The sequence below is a fragment of the Setaria italica genome, chromosome V, assembly GCF_000263155.2.
Source record: "Setaria italica strain Yugu1 chromosome V, Setaria_italica_v2.0, whole genome shotgun sequence".
NCBI lineage: Eukaryota > Viridiplantae > Streptophyta > Magnoliopsida > Poales > Poaceae > Setaria > Setaria italica.
In genome coordinates, this window is record NC_028454.1 from 8,298,596 (window position 1) to 8,320,794 (window position 22,199).

Sequence of the window (22,199 nt, forward strand, 5' to 3'; positions counted from 1 at the left end):
TTACACATCCTCGGGTGGGATTAGGACCTATCTTTACCTAATAGACAATATAGGAACGTGTATATGCAATGTGAATTTTGTATTACTCGCTTATATGCTAGAGGATGGAAGATCGTCAGTGGATGTACACGGGTCGCACTAGTCAGAATACGTTGACCAATGAATGGATTGACAAGACGCATGCTTTCTTGGAACGGGCGTTTGCAAGTGTCAAAGGAGCTAGATCGACTTGGTGTCCGTGTAGCAAATGTGGAAACATGCATCGGCAAACCAAGCTAGACATGGGCAAACATCTAGTGAATAATGGATTTACTATGTCAGACTACACCAGGTGGATCTACCATGGTGAATCTGATCGTGGGAGAGAGGAGGTCTTGAGACAACGCATCGTGGAATATGATGATGATGCCGGGGTGGGAGACATGTTAAATGACTATCATGAAGCACACTTCGAAGAAGCACGTAGGGTGGAGGAGCCAGAGGCTACCGCAAAGGCTTATTACGAAATGTTGTCTGCGGCACAGAAACCCCTTCACGGCCATACCAAGGTTTCTCAACTAGGTGCCATTGCACGCCTAATGACTGTGAAGTCTCAGTTTAGTTTGAGTCGAGACGCGTTTGATATTATGTTGACAGTTTTTGGAAGCCTGCTCCCGGTTGGTCACATCTTGCCAAAGAGCATGTATGAGGCACAGAAACTCCTTCGTGCACTTAAGATGCCATACGAGCACATACATGCTTGCCTGAAGGGATGCATCGTATTTAGGAAAGAGTATGCGGAAGCAAAATACTGTGTGAAGTGCGAATCGTCTAGGTTTCTGGAGGTAGACTCTGGTGATGGTCAGAAAAAGCAGCTTGCAATTCCTGTGAAGGTTCTACGGTATCTTCCTTTCATACCAAGGATCCAACGACTTTTCATGACTGAAGAATCCGCGAAACAGATGACATGGCACAAAAACGGCCGTCGATATAATCCTGAGAAGCTGGTACACCCATCCGATGCTGAAGCCTGGAAAAGCTTTGATGCGATTTATCCTGCATAAGCTCTAGAGGCCCGTAACGTGCGCGTTGCGTTGGCAACAGATGGGTTCAATCCTTATGGAATGACGGCCGCCCCGTACACCTGTTGGCCCATTTTCATTATCCCCCTGAATATATTCTTGGGATATGGCGAGCAACATGCTTGGACGCAAAAGTCGTGCTTGTGGAACCTTCCCTATTTTGATGACCTTCTTGTTCCACATAACATTGATGTAATGCACACGGAAAAAAATATCGCCGAGGCAATTTTTGGTACAATCATGGACATTCCTGACAAGACAAAGGATAACGTTAAGGCTAGAGTGGATCAAGCGACGTTGTGCAACAGACCACAGCTAAACATGGCGCCTCCAAGAGCTGGCAAGCCGTGGAGGAAGCCTAAGGCCGCTTTTGTTCTGACGAGGGCCCAAAGGAGGGAGGTTCTAGAATGGTTCCAAACGTTAATGTTCCCTGATGGCTATGCAGCAAACTTGAAGAGGGGAGTGAATTTAGCAACTATGCGAATCAACAGGCTCAAGAGTCATGATTACCATATATGGCTTGAGCGCCTACTTCCGGTGATGGTTCGAGGCTATGTCCCTGAGCATGTGTGGCAGGTGCTAGCGGAGTTGAGCAATTTCTTCTGCCGGCTTTGTGCGAAGGAGTTATCTCGTACCGTGGTTGCAGAAATGGAAACAATGGCGCCTGTGTTGCTCTGTAAGTTGGAGAAGATCTTTCCACCAGGCTTTTTCAATCCAATGCAGCATATGATTCTACACCTTCCGTATGAAGCACGAATGGGGGGGGGCCTGTGCAAGGTCGTTGGTGCTATTCAATTGAGAGATGTCAAAAGGTTCTTCGAACTAAATGTAAGAATAAGTGCAAAATTGAAGCATCCATTGCAGAGGCATACATTCTGGAGGAGGCGCGCTGATCCTTCTGGTCGTGGCCGACGACTGGGCGAGGCGGGGCTCGTCGGGAAGGTTAAGCCACGCGGCGGAGAAACTCTGAAGCAGGGCGCACGCTTGCTCTGGCACGCTTGACCCAAGAGATCCGTGGGATCTAGTTGTGGGTCCAACTTCCAGACTCTGGCTCTCCCACAGCTCCAAAGTTTGGAGGAATACTGGCTTTCGGGATTTAGAGAGAAACAGCAGGTTGTTGGGTTTCAGGGGTCGGGGCTGATTAGAACTGCAGATTTGGGAACTTATCTTAAGGTTAACTCGGCTGATGAACTTGAGTCGTTACAGCCAACCCCCCTTAAAAAGAATCTCGTCCCGAGATTCGGGTGTAAGGACAACCAGTCGATATAAAGCTAACATGCACCTTGTCATGGTGGAAACGGTGACCAGTGAGTGTGAGGCTGCCAACACCTCCATGTTATTCACTCGGTCAAGCCAAGTCGGGTCCATCCGATCCCTGGCGGGAAACAAACCGATCGGGTCCAAAAGGACCTCAAACAAGTGTAGCCGGCAAAACTGGGTGAGAGCCTGCAGGGCAGCTGACTCCCAGGTGTCCTCAAGGGTGTGACCGTAGGTCGAGACCTCGAGCTAGGGCCACTCGGGCTGTACAGAGGGTGGAGGTACAACCACTTGCACGTTGCACCGCTGTACTCCGTGCTCCTGGTACTCCCGTCCCGCGTAAAGAGGCGGTGACTGGTACCCAAACCACCTCAAGGTATCCCACAAAATAGCAAGAAAGCCCTCGAAATGTAGGCATGTGGAGTGGGAAGTGCCATCAGCGCTGCGAAACACATGTCCGGGAGCAGCCATCTGGAACCAAGAACCGAAACAAGCGTGAGACAGAACCCCAAAGAGAACAGATCGGGTAGGGAAGAGCACTCAAATTTCTGACTAGAGCGCAAGTTGAGAAGGTAGCTAGAAATCCTTAAAGCGAAGAAGGGCTTTAAACCAGGGCAAGGTTGTTTTAGGGATGCAGTTTTACAGATTTTTGTTCATGACGCATGCACGACCTACCTCGTCCTCTCAACCAAAACAACTGCCAAAAGCTTTGGTCTTACGCGGTTAGTGCCGGTGGCAAGGCAACAAGTACGTCGCTCCCTATAGTAGCTAGTCGGTTTCTAGCATCGTTCCCTAAGCGAACGCGGTTAGTGTACCTGCAGAAAACAAAACCACATGAACCTTTCATGCCAACACTCACGAAAGCGTCCTCAAGCATTACCGTTCACTATAGAAACGACACCCATACGTTTAACGTTGCATGGACAGCACAACAACCGTGGAAATAGGTCCCCTTTGAATAGAACCATATAATCCTTCGCATACTCGAGATGCGGAATCTGCGCACGTATAATAGATATGGGCGAACAACCGTGATGATAGGCTTGTTGGAATCGAACCATACCACCCTTCGCATGAGTTAACATATGGAACCTGCGCACGTATGATAAACATGGGCGAAACAACCGCGATGATAGGGTCCGTTGAATTGAACTCCCTACCAACCCTCGCATACTCGTGATGCGGAACTCGGCAGACATATGATACACGTGGCGAAGTGCTGGAGGTTAGCAAAATAACTAATAAGTAATAGCCACCTAAAAATAACCCCAAAATCCCCTAGGGCCTCTCGTACTAAGGTCATCCTTAACGGTCGTACGAGATTTTTCAACACATTTCCTGCAAATTTTATTTAAAAAGAAAGTGTTTAGGACCTATTGTGTTCTCTGTCCTGCTAAACCTGCTCTGGTACCAGCTGTGGCGGAACACCTCGGATTAACTTAGCTAAAGCATGGTTAAGTTGCCTAACACGCGAATCTCTTGCTTTAATCAAGTTAACTCGACGATCCGTCGGATTTCATCCGATAAACCACTTAGACAGGACCGAGTTAGCATAGCTCACACGAAGGTGAGTGGTTCCAGAGAATACAACAGATCAACCAAGTTAAACAAGTTCAACAAGTTATTTCAACACTGGTTCGAAATTCAGAGTTTTACAAGATTCAAAAGTAGCGGAAAGATAAAATAGCGGAAGCTAGCACTGGGGTCGGATGTCCCTGATGAGGCCGATCAGGACATTAGTGATCCCTTTCCTCGCCGTTCGAGGAGGGATCCCACTCGACCGTCCACCCAGGAGGAAGCTGAGGCGGCCAAGTGCCAATAGCAGCAAACTCAGGAGCTTCAATTTCACCTGAAAGAGATGCCACAAGCAAGGCTGAGCTGCTAAGCTCAACAAGACTTAACCGACTAGTGGGGAACTACTCCACCAACATCTAGACATGCAAGGCTCTTTGGCTGAGGGGTTTGTTTTGCCAAAAGCGACTACAGTGGGTCCTTACTTTCAATATTTTAGCCCAGATTCTAAGTTCATTGACCAGTCTACATTGGCAATTTATGCTAAACAACCACAGTTTCCAACAACAATGTATAGAACAAGCATCGACTTCATATCATCATCATGTTCCATCTTTACTCAGTGTAGCATAGCGATCAAGCAGTCTCAAACTGTGAGAGGCAGACGAATCAATTCGAGTTTCTTAACCATGCATGGCGAACCTAATCTCACGACATCCGCGTACCACAAAGGGTCGTTTCCTGTGTCGGCCGTCCCCATCAATTCCCAAGCACGTGTCAGGTCCAAACTTCCCTTGGCATGCAATGCTCCACAGTCCCGACTTCTTGTCATACCGTGGCCGCACTTGCACCAACATGATGCACCATGGGAACCTCGTTCCAGGGACAGCAGGGGTATAAGCCACGCCCTAGTTCAATCAGGTACTAGGCTTCCCCATCCCATACTAGGTATGAGATTAGTACTTTCAAACACTTGATCACCAACACCAACACTTTTCGACCTTAAGTAACTTCATATAGACAGACAGGGCGATCCACCGACCACCAAAAGAGTTCACCAGGCCCTGCCCCGTCTACCGTCCTTATAGTTGTAACCAGAAGGAGAACAACCAACTCCTATAACTCGCGAGTGATAGGAAATCACTCGACTTTTACCGAGTCCTATTAAGCAATGCAACTACTCGGACTTATCAGACTAGTGTTCAGATCAAGGGAACTAAGTCATGCATCTATGGTTTCAAACAACTCCTGTAACGTAAATGCACATACAAACAAAGGAAGGCATGTGCAAGTTTGGAAAATTGGGGTCATGCTCCGGGGCTTGCCTTCGAGCGGGGTGGAGGCAAATTGGTCCTCTGAGGGTTCTGCTTCAGCTCCTGCGGTCGGCGGCTCAGCTACTGCTCCATCTTCTGGCACCGGATGTAGCTCGTATGTGCCGTCGGTGAGATTTAGTTCTACACGAATGCAAATGCAGGAGTTAGCACTTAAAAGGTTATTTCAACAACACTTGCAAGCTTTAGCCCAGAAACTTGTAGCAAAGCTACAGGAAAAAGGTGTAGAGGTTCAAGCTTTAGTTGATGGAGAACAAGACAAAAGGGTCGGGTTGTGAGAAACTTCTGCTCTGACCCTCAGACCTAAGGAATAACTGTACCGGGGTCCTCAGACTTAACATAGAGAATTCCTCAAAATTTTACACAGATACCTTTGGGTCAAAGAAAAAGATACAGCCGAGCCCTCGGGCGAGGCGGATAAGGGTCGGTGAAACAGATAGGGTCGGGTGAGACAGAAAAAGGGGTCGGGCGAAACAGACAGGGTCGGGTGAGACGGAAAAAGGGGTCGGGCGAACCGGGAAGGGGGTCAACAGTTTACCTTTTGGCCTACTGGTGAAGTCTTGGGGTCGGAAAGAACAGGCTCAGGCGGAAGGACTAAGGCGCTAAGGCTTGGGCGGCGGCGATGTCCGATGGTGCTCCAGCGGCGGCGGTGCTTCTTGTTGACACAAGTAAGCTCTAGCACCGTGCGGAGAAAATAAGCGGTTGGTGGGTTGGAAAAGGCGGGTGTTGAGCGGAGAGGAGAGTTCCTCAAGAGCTTAGGTGGCAGCGCTTGAGCACGAAACAGAGGAAGATGCGGCAAGGCAACGATGGTGAAGGGAACTCCGGTAGGGCTCTGGTACTCCTTTTATAGTTGTGTGGAAGAGAGGGAGTCCGGGCAGCGCGAAGATCGGGTTGAAAAGGATGGAGTGGTCTGCCTTGGCGGCGATTGGGTGACGTCTCCATTGGCCGGCGAAGCGGAGCTTCGGGGATAGGGTCTTCGGTCATTGGGTACTGAAGATAGAGCTTATGCAGGCGCGGTTTTGCTGGAGAGAAGGATTGGTGAGGGCGAGCGCGGGTCTGGTCGCATCAATCGGCGGATTGGGGGCGGCGACACGGCTAGAGTGTGGCAGGAAGGAAGGAAGGGGCACTGCAGGCGAGAGCGCTGCATGCGAGGTGACAGGGCGAGCGGTGACGCTAGCAGGCGCAGACCAGCGGCTTTGTCGGGGCACGCTATTGGCGAGGTGGGAAAAGGAGTTGCCACTGCTGGATCGGTGGTTGGCGAAGGCGGCATCGTCGAGGGGCGCGCGCGGCCGGGGATCCGGGTGAGATGATGAGTGCGGGAGGCGAGGCGGTCTTGCACGGCAGCGGCCAATCTCTGGTCGCAGCGGCGGCAGTGCGCCTGGCGCGGCTGGCGAGGTTGCGGGCGAGACGAGGCAAGGCAGAGAGTCTGCAGGGCGCTTCTGCGCGCGATTGGGAAGGAGGCGCGCTGGTCCGTCTGGTCATGGCCGGCGACTGGGCGAGGCGGGGCTCGTCGGGGAGGTTAAGCCACGCGACGGAGAAACTCTGAAGCAGGGCGCACGCTTGCTCTGGCGCGCTTGACCCGAGAGATTTGTGGGATCTGGTTGTGGGTCCAACTTCTAGACTCTGGCTCTTCCACAGCTCCAAAGTTTGGAGGAACACTAGCTTTCGGGATTTAGAGAGAAACAACGGGTTGTTGGGTTTCAGGGGTTGGGGCTGATTAGAACTGCAGATTTGGGAACTTATCTTAAGGTTAACTCGGTTGATGAACCTGATTCGTTACAAGTGGATTCTCGATGAGAGCCCCTACCTTGCGCGCCAGATGTCGGTGTTTAGACCCAGCAACCTAGCGAGGGGGCTGCTCGAGGTAGTGTTTAGGGCGTGGGGCTTGCCGAGATCTGGAACTCAAAGGTGAACTCAGATACATGATTTAGACAGGTTCGGGCTGCTAGATTGCGTAATACCCTACGTCTTGTGTGTTGGTTGTATTGAATTACTTTGGAGGGGGTCCCTGCCTCGCCTTATATTGCTGGGGGCACGGTTATAGGTTGATTGTTTACAAGAATACTTGTTGGATTCGACTAGTGAGTCCTTCTCTAATTGCTGTGAGTACTTTCCTAATTCTCGACTAGTTCTTATCTTGCCATGTAGACCACGCCGTCCTGCATCGTAGCCTCCATGTCTAACACGTCTCGGTGTACAACCCTGTATCTAGGACCGTCCAAACCTTCTAGTGGGCCCATAGATGTGTGTACGACACTTGGATTGCCTGTTGATAGGTGGCGTCTGCATTCTTCAGCCCGAAGGATATTGTAGTGTAGCAGAAAGCTCCGTATGGGGTGATGAACGCAGTCTTGATTTGGTCTTCTTCCTTGAGAGCTATCTGGTGATACCTTGAGTAGAAATCGAGGAAGTAGAGTAGAGCGCATCCAGCTATCGAGTCGATGACTCGATCAATCCTAGGAAGTTCGAAGGGATCCTTGGGACAGTGCTTGTTGAGGTCCGTGTAGTTGACACATATCCTACACTTGTTATTGTTTTTGTTTCGCACCAAGAAGGGATTGGCTAGTCACTTTGGATGATGGAACTCTTTTATGAAGCCGATCGCGAGTAGTTTGGCCAGCTCTTTCTTGATAGCTTCCCTTCTATCTTGGGCGAAAATGGCGTAAGCATTGTCTTTTTGGTGTAGCTTTTGGGTTCACATTCAGAGAGTGTTCAATCAACTTCCTGGGCACCCCCGGCATATCCGATGGCTTCCACGCGAAGATCTCATGGTTGGCTCAGAAGAAGCTAACGAGCGCGTTTTGCTATTTAGGATCCAACCCTAAGCCAATCAGGGTAGTCTTGGAGCTATCACCAGTCTCAAGGTCAATTGCTTTGATGTCTACTTCACTCACCGACTTGACCTTGGTTGCCCCCGACTTCTTCTTTGGGATCTCGAGTTCTGACAGGGATAGTTTCTTGGAAGTGGCGAAAACTTGCATCATTGAATTTGGCACTTGAGTAGTCGCTGCCAGCTCCACGGCTTCTGTGTCGCAGTTGTATGATCTCTTCAAGTCTCCGCGCAGGGAAAGTAGTACCTTGGGTCCCGGTATCTTGAGTACTAGGTACACATAGTGCAAGATGGCCATGAATTTGGCTAATGCAGGTCTTCCGAGGATAGCGTGATATGATGTTTCGTAGTCTACCACCTTGAACCAGATGTACTCTGTTCGGTAGTGTTCTTTGGTCCCGAAGGTAACTGGAAAAACCACCTGTCCAAGGGGTACAACCGTGTTTCCTGGGACAATTCCGTAGACTGGAGAGTTCATTACAGTAAGCATGTCAATAATGTCGAGGCCCATCTTCCTCAGAGTCTTGGCGAAGAGTACGTTGAGACCGCTACCGCCATCAATGAGTACTTATGTGAGTTTGGAGCCAGCGACTACTGGGTCTAGGACAAGGGGATATCATCCTGGGTCTAAGAAACTAGTCCACTGGTCCTTTCTGGAGAAAGTGATTGGCACCTCGGACTACTTGAGGAATGTAGGTGTTGCTAGTTCTGGAACTTGCTGTTGTCCCCATCGTTTTCATCTTCTTTGGCATTGCCCTTGTCTTTCGTTCCAGAAGGTTTCGACATGTCTTTCATGACTCTGCGTAGACTGTAGCAATCCATCATAGAGTGCTTATGGTACAGGTGCTATGGGCACTGCTTTTTTAGGAGTTCGCTGAATGGAGTCCTGTCATGATTCCTACCACCTTTCTTGGATGATTGAGTATTGCCGCGATAGTGTTGTCTGGCTTCCTCTTGCGATTTTTAACCTTCCGAGTAGTTATTTCGGTTGTCATTGTTTGAGCAATCATTACAGTTCTTGTCGTTGCGCTGGCCATTATTCTGATTGTTGTTGTTCTGACTCTTGTTGTGACTAGACTCAAACCTCTTGATGTTCTTGTCTTCTTTATCTGCCCATGCTTGTATAAGAGATTTGATATCTTTGGGGTGTCTCCTGCCAAAATCTTGGAACATCCAGCGGTCATAGAGACCGTTCTAGAAGCAATCTATAGCGTCGCGCTTTGTGATGTCCATGATTGTAGCCTTCTTGTCGAAGAAATGACGTAGGTAACTGCACAGGGTCTCGCCTTGTTGTTATTTGACTTAAGACAAGTTGATTTTGTTGCCAGGACGCTGCATTGCCCCTGCGAAGTTGTTGGTGAATGCTACCTTGAGATCCTTCCACGTGTCGATGGAGTTCTTGTCTAATTACTCGAGCCATGTGAGTAATGTTGCCTCCATGCAGATAGGAAAGTAGATAACCTTGGTGTCGTCGTTCCCTCCTGCCGCCTGTACTGATAGTGAGTAGCACCGCAGCCATTGGACTGGATCCTGCTTGCCATCGTGCTTGGTGATACTCGGAGGCTTGAATTTCTCAGGCATAACTGTCCTACTTACTCGTCTTGAGAAGGCAGGGAACCCATTGGAATTCTCTCCTGGGTACTCGACTTCTTGATCACACTCGCAACGGCGTCCGTCAATGATTGTACGGGCGTCGCGGCCGACGTTGATCTTGTGACGAAGATTCTGTACAGGGCATTCAGGCTCTGGGTTGGTCCCACGGTGGCCACGGCCTCTCGAGGGTCTCGCCCGCCTACCCTCTGCTCTAGCTTGGTTTGGTCTGGCACCTTCGATTTGACTTGGTCTGGATGGAGTGCGCCTATGGCTATTGCCATGCTGGGATGGGGTGTGTGGAACTGAGTGTATCGGGTTTTGTTGATCGAGTTGTTCATATGCGCGCTCCGCCAGTTCAACCAGTTGCCTAGTGTACTTGTCCTATGGCATTACCTGAGTAATCAGATCAATGGATGCGATGGTGGCAAGAGGAGTACGATGTTAACATGATTGAACTGCTTCAAACACGTGATCCAAATTCATGATTGGCAAGTTTTCTGCAAGGCCGCGGTGACACTTTGCTTTTGCAGTGTTTCTTGCTCTTCGTTGAGTTCTTTGAGCTTCAGTTTCCTCTCTGACAATGTTGGCGGTGAGCTCATCCTGCGAGACATCATCCGGGTGACGTTCATGCAGCGAATTTCTCTCTGGTTGCTCTTTCTCCTCGCCTTCTTATGCGGCAACGAGAGCGAAGAGTTCTCGTTATGGAGAATAGCTTCCTGAACTTGACGTGATGACCTCTATGGAGCCGTCTTCTTCATAGATGGACGACAGAGGAGTTCCCTCCTAGTGCGGGAGGGTATCAAGGTAGGCAATAAGGCGCGAGTCGTCGTTCTTGGTGAGAGTAGGTGACTTCATGTTGGGCTAGTAGACGAATATACCTTGTGGAGTTGATGTGATTACCAAGCCCTGCTGCGGACCTAATAAAAGGGTCTCCTCATCCGGGTCCGAGTAGTTGTCGGGGTACTCAATCATATCCATATCGAATTGTAATCTGGACACAATAGTTTGGTAGATAGCACTCGTGTTTCGGGATCCGAGCGAGAATCAACTTGTGTCGTAGTCTGATTCGCACGATGGCTTAAGTGCCGGTTCGTGAAAACCAGTCCGACTAGCGGGAGAAGTCGAGTTGTACTCGAACTCATCCCGTTAGCCTCTAACTAAGTCAAAAATTGAAAATTCGTCGAATTCCTCGACGAGATCCTCCAGAGCTTGACGCTAGAGCTTCATGGCGTGCTGCTTCTTCTCCAGGGCTGGCACAATGTGGCGGTGAAATTTCTAGCGCTGTCTGCGACGCATACCTAGGAGCCAAAGATGAATGTCGCGCCTGCTTCAAACGCGACGATCGGATTGATAATGACTTGGGCCATCGAGTTCGCTAGTGGATTCTCAGCGAGATCCCCTATCTGGCGCGCCAGCTGTCAGTGTTTAGACCCGGTAACCTACCGAGGGGGGTGCCTAGGGTAGTGTTTAGTGCGTGGGGCTCGCCGAGATCAAAAACTCGAAGGTGAACTCAGACACACGATTTAGACAAGTTCGAGCCGCTGAATAGCGTAATACCCTACGTCCTGTGTGTTGGTTGTATTGAATTGCTTTGAAGGGGTCCTGCCTCACCTTATATTACTGGGGATAGGGTTATAGGTCGGTTATTTATAAGAATACTAGTCAGATTCGACTAGATAAGTCCTACTCTAATTGCTACGAGTAGTTTTCTAATCCTCGACAAGTGTCCTCCACGTAGACCACGCCATCATGCACCGTATCCTCCATGTCTGACACGTCTCGGTATCCAGCCCTGTATCTAGAACTGTCCAAACCTTCTGATGGCCCATCGATGTAGGTACGACACACCCATTCGCGCCGCTAGCGGAGGGGCCACACTGCCGCAATCCGGCCTCGAGGTCCCGGCCACCGCCTCGTCGTCCGCACGCTCAGCTCGTGCACCTCCGTCGGTCACCACGCCTCCTGCGGTCCCATCGTTGAGGCCGTTCCCTATAATCTCATCGTGCGGACCAAGCAGCTGGGTCGCGGTGGATGCTGTTGATCCATGCGGTGACAGAACTTTGGCTGCCAAGACTCACGCACGGTGTTCGACTATATGCCTCAACAGATGAATAAAAAGCTCAGTTTGCACGGAGAAAGATCAAGATTGAGAGATAGCATCACACTACTCAAATAGACTGGTGTAGTTCTTTGCAACTAATTTTAGCGCATTCTTTAATTTGTTTTCAATTTATTTCTTGGCTCATGATCCTGTCTCCCTTGTACTAGGTTTTGGTTCCGGGGCACATCCATTCCACGCCAACCTTGACCTTGAAGGCAATCTGAATCACCACCAGCGCTACTCAAAGGTGATTGCCCTTCAATGACTGCTAGTTAGTTCTTGGTTGGACAGAGCACATAAATATGTTGCACTCTATATTTACTATTAGTTGCCTTTCAAAGTCACTCTTATAGTTATAGCATTACTGGAATTTTTGATATCTTGGCACCGCTGCACATTGTTGATGCATATATTTACTGAAAACTGAGCAAGTACAGTAGAATGGCACATCGCACCCCTCAGTCACCCTCCACCAATCTCCCCTTTGGGTATGCAACTCCTACCCTTGGGTAATTAGTTCGAAATTCAGATTAGATACTTGCTGTAGCCAGTCTTATATTTCGAACACCTGATTACTCAATGTGTTTTGTTAAGTCGATGATATCATAATCAGATGTAGATGCTGTGATGAATGATAATGTCGATTATACTGATTTGTATGATCCTGAACCCTGCAAGGATTTATCATTTATACATGTTAGTAGCATCAATTGTTTGCTCAGTTCAATTTTCATTTTCATTACATGACAAGTCCCCTGGACGTATTGCTATGTCCACTATTTTAAATGATTTGATGACTTTAATTTCTAAAGATGAGTACTTGTCAGAATTCAGATATGCAACCTGTCTTTGTTCAGAGTTGTAAATGTACCTATGTGCATGCTACTTGCATTGCTGCTAGAATTCACATATCTAATATCTCAGATGTGAGTATACTACACTGTAGCCTTTCTACAATTTCTGAGTAAATTCATCTTATAGACTCCCACCTATTAGTGAAAGTTAAATTTAAAATAAAGATCATCTGATAGTCCTCCCTTGTCTTTTGTGTAGTCAAACCATCAAAGTCATGTAATGGTAGGTTTCCATATACTACGTATATGCCATGCTTTTCACTTTGGTTATTTTAGTCATCGATTCAGATTTAATTTTTCAGGTATTTAGCGAATCTGGAGATTGAGAAGTTCAAGCAGTGAGTGGACAGAGAGAAAGAAGGGGCAAAAAGAGATAAGTAGCTTGGGTTTCACTATTTTTTTACTGGTTACTATCCCTTGTTCTACTACATATGCATTGTTGTAACAAACTATTTTGGTCTAACTTGTGGATGTTGTAGCACAAGAATCCAGCTATTATTTTTAATAATTGCATATGTGATAATATAGATGCAAATTTAAGAGGTTACTTTAAATTATTTTTTAAATTATTTTTTAAGTATTACTGGTGGGCAATTTAGTTAGAAATTTAGGGTTATTTTAAAATTATTTTTACAATGACATAAGTGGGTAATTTTGATAAAGCTTAGGGGTTACTTTAGTTTATTTTATATAATGGCAAATATGGGTAATTTAGATATAGATTTAGGAGGTTATTTTAGGCTATTTTCATAATGGCATAGGTGGGTAATTTTTTAGAAAACATAATAGATCCAATGGCTATGATGATTTGAGTCTACCGATTGATGGCTAGATGTTTTGCTTTTTTAGGAGAATTTCTAGAATTTCTCTCTTTTTCTAGAGTGTCCACCTAAGATTCTAGGTGGCTTCACCTCGAGACTTGAGCTTCCAATTAGTAATAGTAAATTGGTAAACACATCTTTGCACACGTATCCAACAGCTATCTGTTTGTGACTGCGAAACCGGAGAAAAATATGAAAACAACCAGTCGACAATATTCGTTTGTGTCCTGCTATCCGATTCCATGCTTACCCGGTGTCATGATTCCTGAACATCATAGGACGTGAATCCAAAGCTGCCTCGTACTCGTACAGTCGCAGTTCGCACTAGGTTTATGCCTTTACTGTACAAACACTTAAACAGAGGGACCTATTTTACTGTGACATTACGTAGATTACTCGGAGTAATAGATCGCCGTCGAAGAAAAAAAGGTGTCTCCATGACTCCATCTCGCCAAGAACAGTTAGAGCACATGGGACAGCAACGGCACCACGTGTGCGTCAGTAGTGTGATGCGCTGCCGGAAGATGTGGGACGACGATGGAAAATTCTTGTCCATTGGGCCATGGGCTACAGGATGCGGCGCACGGAAAATTGTTAAATCCTGTTGTTGACGGCCGGGGCGCCACGACGAAAGAAGCCCTTTAGAGAGCGACTGTAGACCAGCCCATCTCTTACATTTTACTTCCATGGGAAAAGTGCGGTACTAATCCACGGCATTGTTCACTTAGGATTTTAGATGATGCATGTAAATAAGCGTGAGGGAGACGAAAGAAATAGGTTGTTATCTCCTTAAAGAATTGTCTAATAAGCCTAAACTTAGCTCTATGAGACAACTTTCACACGACCTGTTGTAGCAGTTGTCATTGATCAGTCGCCTTAAGATTATGATAGCGTTTGGTTCAATGAAATGTAACGCAATCGCTTTACGGACGGTAACAAATCACGATACTGCTGTTCAAGTCATCCGTAATTAATTAACCCTGTAATCAGATAACAGGCTTATACAATTCCAATACTCCTCCTTCCCCACTGTAATCAGAATACCACCCCCGATGTGAACAACGCTGCCCAAGGTACACCTTTGTGCCCATGCCTCCGCCACCGCCGTCGCCTCCCGTGGCTGCACCGCCGCCAACTCCCGTGGCTGCGCCGCCGCTGCCGCCGTCGACTCCCGTGGCTGTGCCGCTGCCGTTGCCGTGGTCGGCTCCTGTGGCTCCGCTGCTGACGCCGCTGCAGTGTAATCAAACAATCACTCCTCAACCCTGTACTTGCTGCTCTTTGCTCCTGTCGTCATGGAGGTCGGCGTAGCGGAGTTCACGGAGGATTTCGGATTCAGAACCTTGGCAACGATACTTCAACTTTTTGTGCAAGATTTAGGCAATCGCTTGATTGTGGTTAGAGTTTATGGCCGATCGCTCAATTTGAGGGAAACCGAACTCCGCTGGCAGGGAGCTTGATTTGGAAACAAAGTTCGAACCGAGCTCGATTTAATGGTGACCGGAGGAGGGAGAGATTACCTCATCGTCGTTGTCGGGGGCTCGAGTGGATTGACGCTTGAACGAGCCAACCTTGCCCCGTTGCTGATGCAGGCCTTCGATACTTCCAGTTTGTCTGTCAGTCCAAACTGCTGTTCATTTCCTTCTATAAGTGATACCGTTACATCTTGTAACCAAACAAAGGACACAACCGTTCATTTCGAAATGGAAATCGCTGCGATCTGATTACGTTTACATTTACGTTACCATTTCTCCAACCAAACAACATCTATGGGTGGACGAGTAGAGTCCACAAGAAGGCACCACTATATTCTTACTATCGATTGCTATAAAACCACTTAGCAATAATGTTGCGGTGACAGGGTTATGGACCACGAGGACATGTACAACATTATCATTGGCTTTATCTATATACGGATTATTCAAATTAGAGCTGGGACTCGGACCGTCACTAGCCCTCATCATGTCTCGTGATTAGTCGTCGACATATGGCTTTCATGGTGCCGTACTGTATCAACCCGACAAATCTCCGGCTAGCACGATCGACGTGCCGTCATTACTGCTGGAAAACGGAATTTCTCTGTGTGTGCAATTTTCCTGTGAGTTTTTTCGAGTACACACAAGAAAATTTTTCCTATCGGTTTCCATCATCCACAGGGAATTCGAGCTTCCAGTAGTGCATGCCAGCCTAAGAACAAAACTTTATAAAATGGCATGCTCCAAAATCACTAGTATAAAATATAAATATATATATGTAGAATATATAAAAGGTGTAGCAACATAACTAAAACTAATTCCAAGAGATAAATCTTGCTATACCGTTTGCAAAATGTTCAAAAGGCTATCGGTGGTAAAAGTTTAAACGTGTCGATTCTTGATTGCACCGAACATGTCGTTACTCTCTTGTGACGGAGCATCATCAACCCTATACATATACATGAAGGTGGCCATCTCTCGATGTGGCACTACTAGCACCAGCACGTAGAGTACACAATGGATGAGCTCGCCTGCCCGGCGTCCTCCGGCGTCCCTCCTTTCCCGGTATCCTTCTCCGCCGTCAGCCATGACCAGCACCCACCAGCGCTCGAGTTCATGTCATGTGATGAAATCCTGGAGCAGTGGTTGCTGGGCAAGCAAGACGAGGAGGAGCCCCGGGATGGTCGTCGTGCCATCCAGCCGCCGCCGCCGGCACCATTCGTGGAGAGGAGCCGGCCGGGGGCATGGAAGCCCGGCCCTCGAACCTGTGCCCCCGCCATGAGCCACGTGGAGGCCGAGCGGCAGCGGCGGGACAGGCTCAACCGCCGGTTCTGCGACCTCCGGGCCGCCGTGCCCAGGGTGTCCCGGATGGACAGGGCGTCCCTCCTCTCCGACGCCGTCGCCTACATCGCCGAGCTGCGTGGCCGCGTTGAGCAGCTCGAGAAGGAGGCCTCCAGGCGTGCCTCCCTCGGCCATTGCTCTTTGCCTGGCGCGCCCGAGCAGGAGGACATGGCATTGGAGGCGTGGATGATCGGGCCGGAGGCGGCGGCGCTGCGCCTGAGGACGGCCGCCGAGCGCCACGCCCCCGCGCTCCTCATGGCCGCGCTCCGCGCGCTGGACCTGCCGGTGCACCACGTCTGCGTGTGCCGCGTGGGCGGCGTCACCGTGCAGGACGTCGTCGTGGACGTGCCGTCGGCCGGGCTGCGGCGAGAGGGCCAGCTTCGCGCGGCGCTTCACGGATTGTTACTGCAGGAGAGCGGCTAGCTAGATCGGCTGCGTCGTACCCTCATTCACTACTGATGATGCTCTGTAGCTTGTGCCGTACGTTATACATTCATGCATATGTATAGTGTTGATGTATATGCTCTGTAGCTTGTGCCGTACGTTATACATTCATGTATATGTAGCTTGTGCCGGACGTTAAACATGGTGTGTTGGCTGGATTTGTACTACATCTATCCCAAATTTTAGGTCATTTTAACTTTTCTAGGTGCATAGTGCTTGCTATCACTACTACAAAATCAGCTATCCCAGTCGAGCTATCGCTGCCGGTTTAAGAGAATTCGTAGTGAAACCCGGATTGGATGCCAATCGTGTAAAAAAGTCATGGTACAGCATAAACCGGCGGTGAAACCTATCACCACCGGGTCCTCCTACTGTCCAATGGTGAAAAGAGAAGTTTAGATCCAAAATTTTTGTACAAACGAGTTTTGAAGCACACCTTGTGTCCGTCCAGCACCTTATCCACCACCAACCCCTGTCTCTCTCCAGTCTTCCACCCCCCTTCCTCTCCCTCTGCCCGGCACCTTATCCAACCGGCCCTCTCCCTCCCTCCGCCAGCCACCTCCCCTCCCCCTCCCTCCCTCTCCTCCCTTCCCGACCAAATCTCCTCCCTCTGCCACCCCTCCCCTCCCCCCCTGCGCGCGGCGGGGTGAGGAGAGGGTGTGGCGGCTACGGCTCGGGTGGCGAGGCGGTGGTGTGGCAGCTTTTTTTTTAATTTTTTAATAGGCGGTTTCCATCCGGCGGTGATGGGCTGATTTATCACCGCCGACTAAAATCTGAAGATTTTGTAAACCGGTTGTGATGATGGTTTTGGGACCGGCGGTGATGAAGAGATTTGTAGTAGTGTATGCACCTAGATATATATTATGTCTAGGTACATAGCAAAAATTATGTATCTAAGAAAACTAAAATGACCTACATTTTGAAACAGGATAGCCGGCCTTAGAACCTTATTAGATTAATCGACGCCTTAGATCATTATTAGATTATTAGTCGACTATTGGTGACAGAAAGCTTCTTTTTTAGAAAATGGCATCCATTAGCAAAGCTAAATAAGAGTACATAGTACAAAAATTTTCTCAAGAGGCCAATCCAATTGGGGTAGTACTTCAATATTATGTTTCCAGACAGCCAGCGCATAAGCAAAATAGCATATTGCAAAATGAAACTCTCATCTCCAGTGCATTGTTTCATGATATTATTTCATAGGCATGTGGTGATATTTAGGCTTCCTTTGGCAGGGCTTCAGCAGCGGCTTCTCCATCAGCAGAAGCCGAAGCCCCGCCAAAGGGCCATCTAAGCCCTGCCAAAGGGCCATCATTGTCTCTGGAGCCATTTGAGGTGAGGAGTCGAAAAAACTAGCTCCCCGTGGCTCCCTCCCCAACCTACATTCCCAGCAGACCAAAATACCCCTGAAGTTGGATCGGCATATAATATCGCTGATAATTAATAATATATTGTTGATCAAAAATAAAAATAAGCTCATAAATAACTTATGGTACTTTTTAGAAAAGTTGCACAGCACAAGTAATGTTCCCAGTTCAATGCTCTCTTACTGGACTGATATTAACATTCTAGAAATCAGTAAATCACCTTCATATGCAAACTGGAACTTAAAAATGGAAAATATTCAGAATACTAAAGATCTTACAAATGAAAAAACCAAGCCAATGTGTATTACCAATTCTCGTGTACGCAACCTCAATGATCAGGAAGAAAATGTAATATAATTTCTACAAATTGTTGAAAGAACAAAGTGGTGGCAAATAGATTATTTGTAACTTTCCATCTCCTATGAACATTCTATCAAACACCCGGTGGGCACGTAAGAATTCATCCATCTTGGCAGAGCATTTTCACGAACAGTGATGTGGCGTTTAGATTATTATTTACTGATCTAAGTATCTAACAAAGCAAGCAGGAAGAGGAGGTAGGATAGTGTTTTGTATCGCTAGCAGACTGCGACATTCCCAGAGAACTGGATGCAGTACCTCACGATGCTCGCGTTTGAAGGGGATATGCAGGCCTTGGGCAGGCTGCTGGGCATCGCACGCCTGGGCAGGTTGCAGGGCATCGCAGCCACACAGGCCGGAGCTAAGGACTTGCCCGTCGCCATGCGTCCTGCAGCTGCAGGCCGTCTCCTCTGCCGGCGAGAAGACACGGAGTGGAGAGGCGAGGGTCGCTGCTCTGCTGGTGCTGGATGAGGCTGAGCTGTAGCTGGGCTGGGGTTGCCGGGTGCTGGCCATTTGCACGGACAAGCGAACGACGCCACCGCGGAGCCACCGGCGGCACGGCGAGGACCAACCGAGACGAGGCCGAATGCAGATGCAGACGGACCCGCACGGATACGTTGTTTCCTGTTCTGCCCTTTACCTTGGATGCGCTGTGTTGAGTGCTGACTGCCGAGGAACGAGGGGCAAACGCAAAAGCCGTCCGGTTCCTTTATAAACCGGCCGCTCCACCGGTTTCGCAAAAAATTGGCCGGTTCATCCGGTTAACCTGCTTTCCATCTCTGTCCTTGGGGGACTTGCGGCTGGCGGCTCGAAGGAAGACGGGGTGCCGCCGCAGAGAGACGATGGTGCAAAGCAGGCTGTCGGCGGCGTGGCCGCGCGGGATGCACGAGCGGCAGAGCGGAGGCGCAGAAGGTGCTGCAGAGGGACCAGGCGTGAGGGCAAGGGCATGCATGAGGAGCGGCAGGCTGGCAGCCATTGCGACCGCAAGAAAGAGCGGACGAGCGATGTTTTTTTTTTTTGGCGGAGGAAAAGAGCGGTGGTTGGGAGGAGTCGATGGATAAGGCAGAAATAGGAAGGGAGAGAAAAAAGAAAAAAATAAAAAGAAAGGATTAAAAAAAGGAAATGGAAAGGAAAAAAAATTAAAAATAAGGGTATGATAGACATTCGACTTCCTCCATCCATTCTAAACTATTTGAAGAAGCTATTTTACCAAACGTTTTTCTAACAAGACAAACTAGAGCAAAAAAAATCAATTCACCAGGAAAAACCAAAGCTAAAACCATTTTACAAAAGGCCCTTAATCGCCACATGGTGATTGGCTCATGATCATATTCACGTGAATGAAATCTCATGGCTAAATGGAGAATGGACCCAACTGGTTTCTCAAAATGAAACAGGTTTCTTATCTTTCTTTATTAATTGCTGACACATCATCACTTTTACTTATGGATGTTCATTAATTGAAAATGAAACTCTCATAGCTCAAAATGAAACAACATTTGTACATACCTTGCTATATTGCAAACTAGTGCAACTCCAACAATTACCATACCGGTGGGAGTCAAAAATAGATATCCACAGATATCGAAATAGTACCAAAAGATTTTGATTAATTTCAAGACATGACAAAGTGGGATATCAAGATACTAGCTAGCTGATCCCCGTATTACCGGATCATAGACTGATATAGATATAAAGTTTTCATGTAAGTTATCAAAATGAACTCTAATAGAAACTTTTATATGTCATTCTGAAGCATCACATGTATATGTATCACTTCAGTGAATGATAAAATGTGATTCCATCAAATCACTAAACATTATCCATAAATGATAATGCAACTTGTTTACTTGGATGAAACCATATTACATATGAGCAATATAATTAATTTATTACCAAAAATATTTTACCCTTATTTTTACAAAGTGAGGGAATAAACATCTTACAAAATATACTGACTAATGTGCTTATCGACCTCTACATCGTAGAATGGTGTTCATGGTAAGTGGTGAGTGCCAACTTTAAATTTTGCAAGGCTCAGAGGGAGACTCTCCTAAAATTCTAATCTATTCAAACATCGTATTATACTCTTTTACCTATATGAGTTTTTCCTCACAAAGGTTTCTCATCAAAGGTATTAATGAGGCAATATCAATACAAGAATATATATCATATCACCTATTTTCCCTACTGGGATTTTAAAGGTGGTATTCAAGACATATTACATATCATATCTTATGTTTTCTCTACAAAAGTTTTTAAGGAGGTATAAAAGATATACAATTCTCATATTTTCCAATTAGGTTTTGGGGAAGGTTATTCAAATATGATTGTCAGATCATAATATTATTGATCTCCAAACTCATTTATGAGTTTTCCTTTTCAAGGTTTTTCTCATATGAGTTTACAATGAGACAATAATCTAAATATGCTATATCATTTTCTCCTTATATTTTCCCACTGGGTTTTAAAGGAGTTTTAATGGATATGGACATACAAGTTGGTTTCTCCTCAATATTTTTCCTGTAGAATTTTTAGAGGAATTTTTCCCATATGATAATCAAAGATGATTGAACAAGAATTACATGAAACTTACAAGGAGCTAACTGATCAAGAGGGAGTGTTGTGAAACACATTATTAGTGATCAATTAACATTATAGATAATTATAGAGGACCTTTCATGAAAGGGTGTGGACCTTTCATGAAGGGGTCAACTCCCAAGGGATATGATGCCCTTTGGGCATGTCCTTTCCCCTTGTATAAATATGTAACCAGACCATTCGTTCAATCAATGAAGAGAATCCTTAGATTCATTCTTTCAGTCCATCTTTCTACTTTTAACACTATCCTAATAACTTATAGGAATGCACTGCCACATTATGCCTATTCATGAGTCCTACTGCTTGTGAAACGAAAGTGGTTGCCACTCAATTAACAAAATGGTGCTGGGGAATTCTAAAAAAAGGAATAAACAGATGGTTGCATATGCGGGCTGCAACCCGCTTACCATGCATCTTGTCTATGGTTAATTAATGCCGCTTACAAAAATAATTAATTAGTATATAGTTACTGAGAAATAGTCTAATAAAAAAACTATTTTATGACAAACTATGAATATTAAACAAAGTGACATAACCCAATGCTAATTCTACCATCGTCCGTAGAATTGAAACAAGCGGTCGATCTATCTAGCTGTGCTCCAAGGTGCTTAGAGCCCACAAACCTTATTTCTATCCTCCCCTTCCTCCTCCCATTCATTTCCTTTCCCTTCCTTATTCCCGGCCCCTTCTTCTGCATCCAGCACGCAGGGAGCAGTGCCCATTTCCTCTCCCTTTCCTCATTCCCGGCCCCTTCTTCTGCATCCAGCACGCAGGGAGCAGCGGCGCTGGGGCTCCCCATAGTGACTGGCGGCAACGGGCTCTTCCCGCGGGAGGAGCGCGCGGAGGCGGGCACCCTGGCAAGCAATCGCCAGGAGAAGCGGCATCACGGAGTGGGCTCCATAGCGAGCGGCCGCCCGCACGGGAGCAGTGGCATGTGGCGAGCTACCACCCACAATGGCCTCTAGTGAGGACAGGCAAACCCCTGACATGTAGTCATTTTGTTTTTTATTTTTTATGATTTTTATTGCACAAATTTGTTAGAGAGAATTTTTATAAAGATTGGTATATTTTTTGGTTCAAAACTTTTTATTCTTAAATTTTTGGAACTTTTTCTAAATTTTTGTTTCAAACCGTAGGGTTCCAAAATTTTCCGCATAAGTTTTTCCGTAAAATAGTTTGTTGATAACTTTTGCAAGCATTTTTTCTGTACAATGTATTTTGAAAAAACTTAAATGTTTCTTGAAAATTTAT

General features: G+C 47.1%; 1 protein-coding gene and 1 long non-coding RNA gene across 2 annotated transcripts; one reads left to right on the forward strand and one right to left on the reverse strand.

Moving 5' to 3' along the window:
• Positions 1 to 15,842: 15,842 nt before the first annotated feature.
• Positions 15,843 to 16,650, forward strand: LOC101780842 (transcription factor bHLH14). Its single transcript, XM_004971586.2, has one exon. The coding sequence runs from the start codon at positions 15,850 to 15,852 to the stop codon at positions 16,594 to 16,596; it is 747 nt and encodes a 248-aa protein (XP_004971643.1). The 5' UTR covers positions 15,843 to 15,849; the 3' UTR covers positions 16,597 to 16,650.
• A 1,017-nt stretch (positions 16,651 to 17,667) lies between these two features.
• Positions 17,668 to 19,316, reverse strand: LOC111257230. Its single transcript, XR_002677638.1, has 2 exons — positions 18,606 to 19,316; positions 17,668 to 17,999 (listed from the first exon to the last, which is right to left on the reverse strand). It is a non-coding gene; the product is annotated as an uncharacterized LOC111257230 (long non-coding RNA).
• Between the last annotated feature and the right edge of the window lie 2,883 nt (positions 19,317 to 22,199).

Excerpts from the sequence above, each read along its gene's own strand:
- LOC101780842 (XM_004971586.2), top strand. The coding sequence starts at position 15,850 with ATGGATGAGCTCGCCTGCCCGGCGTCCTCCGGCGTCCCTCCTTTCCCG.